Genomic DNA, 1,943 nt, shown 5'->3' with positions numbered 1-1,943 from the left:
CTTATAAAAAATGTTTTATGAAATCACCAGCATGTAAAGGTAACATGCCTGGCAGCTCAGAAACAGCAAACCCATGCACAGCTTGAGATGACTCTTCCTCTCTACCCTGGATTAGCACTCTATCTGAGCACAGAGCTGAGTACCTGGGAGGAAGGACTGCTGCTACAAGGGTAGCTATGCTTAGGAACAACTGTCTGGCACATGACTCCAGTTCATCAGGAGTGGCAGATAATCCTACTAAGTCCAGAGGACAAGGCTTAGAAAAGTGAACAACAACGATTAGCAGAAGTTTTTAGCCTACAGACAACTGAAAATGGTTCTCTGACAGTCAGCTGAACAGCCCTGAATACTAAATTTCCACATAGAGGAGCCTTAGCTATGTGTATGATATACTCCTTCCCTGATAGTCCATACCCATATTTGATCCTCACTGGAGAGGTGCTGCAGGAGCTCCAGAGCAGTGGTAGTGGACGTTCAGCCACTTGCCATCTCGGCGGTGCCAAACACGGGTCTCCTCAGACTGCGTGGTGCGGGGCCGGCCCTGGCCATCAATGTACTGTGTCAGGCGGATATAGGCGATGCAGGCAGCATCTTCACCGATGACATGGACGTGGGGGTTCAGGATGGTGGTGTGTATTGGCTTGCTGTTCTTCGACAGTACTGGCAGAACATGCAAAACCATCAGCTTCATTTTACTACCAGGAAGGAACAGCCCCCCGCATCCTCCAACCTGTATTGTATTCTCACCTTCCACTGGATTCTGGGATCCAATAAAAATGGCTTGTGCAATTTTTCAGGCAAAATCCAAGCAATTCTTTCCCCTATAACCTATTGTTCTCCTCAGGAACTGTGCACTTATTACTGCCTAGAATCCCCTGGGCCCTTTTCTCCCACTTCTTCTGCAAAGCATACTTGCCACTTTTTCAACATCAGTGTTGCTGTTTCTTCAGTTATAGGAAAAGATATTTTAACAATAGAATATTGTTGAAAAAAAGTCAATAATCAGGAGATCTTTAAGCTAGGCCTGTATTAAATATGAACAAGCCTCAAAGAAGTATTAAAAGTACTCCAGAAAAGGCTTTTGAGAAAGACAAAGTCTCTGTGTATTTAGAACACTAGGAATTAGCTCTACTAAGGACCTTGACCTAACCCCCAAAATAAAACAGCTCAGGATTTAAATTTCAATTTCTCTTCCTGTGGAAACATCCAGGAAGGGAAGCAATTCCACTACAATTAATGACAAACATCTCTCCAAACTCTTTTTCCTGCCCTAGACTGACAAGGTGATCCTTGTATCCATGAAACAGGTTCATTAGGTGTTAGAGATCTGAAACTGTCCAGGCAAAACTCAAAGCCAAGGCATGACTGATTTGTGCACGATGATGTTTGGCCATTCAGTATGTCTGCCTCAAACATGCATGTTGTTTCCATCAAAATACACTCATTTTCTCCATTTCCAGATCAGTAGGAAATCCAGTGCCTCAATCTTTTAAATATCCTGCAGTCCCTGCTTACAAAATACTTGCACCAGGAAAACTGTATGCCTACAGTGAAGGAATCTGGGGGTTAGAATTAAAATTGTTGCTGAAAAAGGTTTTTTAGAGAAAGCATGCTGGCCATTATAACCCATGCACAAACAGGTTCTGGCTGGTTCTGATAACCAGTAAAAACTAGAGGGCAATTTTCCTAAAAAATGTGGCATAAAGGAAGATTAGACAGAAAGCTGTTGGTGTTACCAAATCTACCCACTCACAGTTCTCAAAGTAAAACTTATGGAAATCCATTCCTTCAACCAGGTTCCCCAGTGCTTCAGGTTCAAATGAGGTCAAGCCAGGATCACAGATTTTTCTGCAAAGAAAAGCACCACAGGCTTACAGTCTGCATTTGAGCCCCAAGGCTATTTACAGAATGAAGCACTGGTATGGCATTTGACTCACCCTGTG

The 1,943-nt window shown here is 43.3% G+C and overlaps 1 protein-coding gene across 8 annotated transcripts in view; it reads right to left on the bottom strand.

Moving 5' to 3' along the window:
- Window positions 1-427: 427 nt before the first annotated feature.
- The window catches only part of CAMK2G (calcium/calmodulin-dependent protein kinase II gamma), a 115,018-nt gene continuing 113,502 nt past the window's right edge, over window positions 428-1,943 (bottom strand). For all 8 annotated transcript variants that reach the window (XM_010000759.1, XM_010000754.1, XM_010000753.1 and 5 more), the window contains 2 exons: window positions 1,754-1,848; window positions 428-660 (listed from right to left, as the gene is read on the bottom strand). In XM_010000759.1, the coding sequence (XP_009999061.1) occupies window positions 428-660; window positions 1,754-1,848 (328 nt within the window). The remainder of the gene's footprint in view (window positions 661-1,753; window positions 1,849-1,943) is intronic.

Source organism: Chaetura pelagica, unplaced genomic scaffold (assembly GCF_000747805.2).
Source record: "Chaetura pelagica isolate M959 unplaced genomic scaffold, ChaPel_1.0 scaffold166, whole genome shotgun sequence".
NCBI lineage: Eukaryota > Metazoa > Chordata > Aves > Apodiformes > Apodidae > Chaetura > Chaetura pelagica.
The sequence above is the reverse complement of the archived record's forward strand: the minus strand, read 5'-3'. Positions and strand labels throughout refer to the sequence as shown.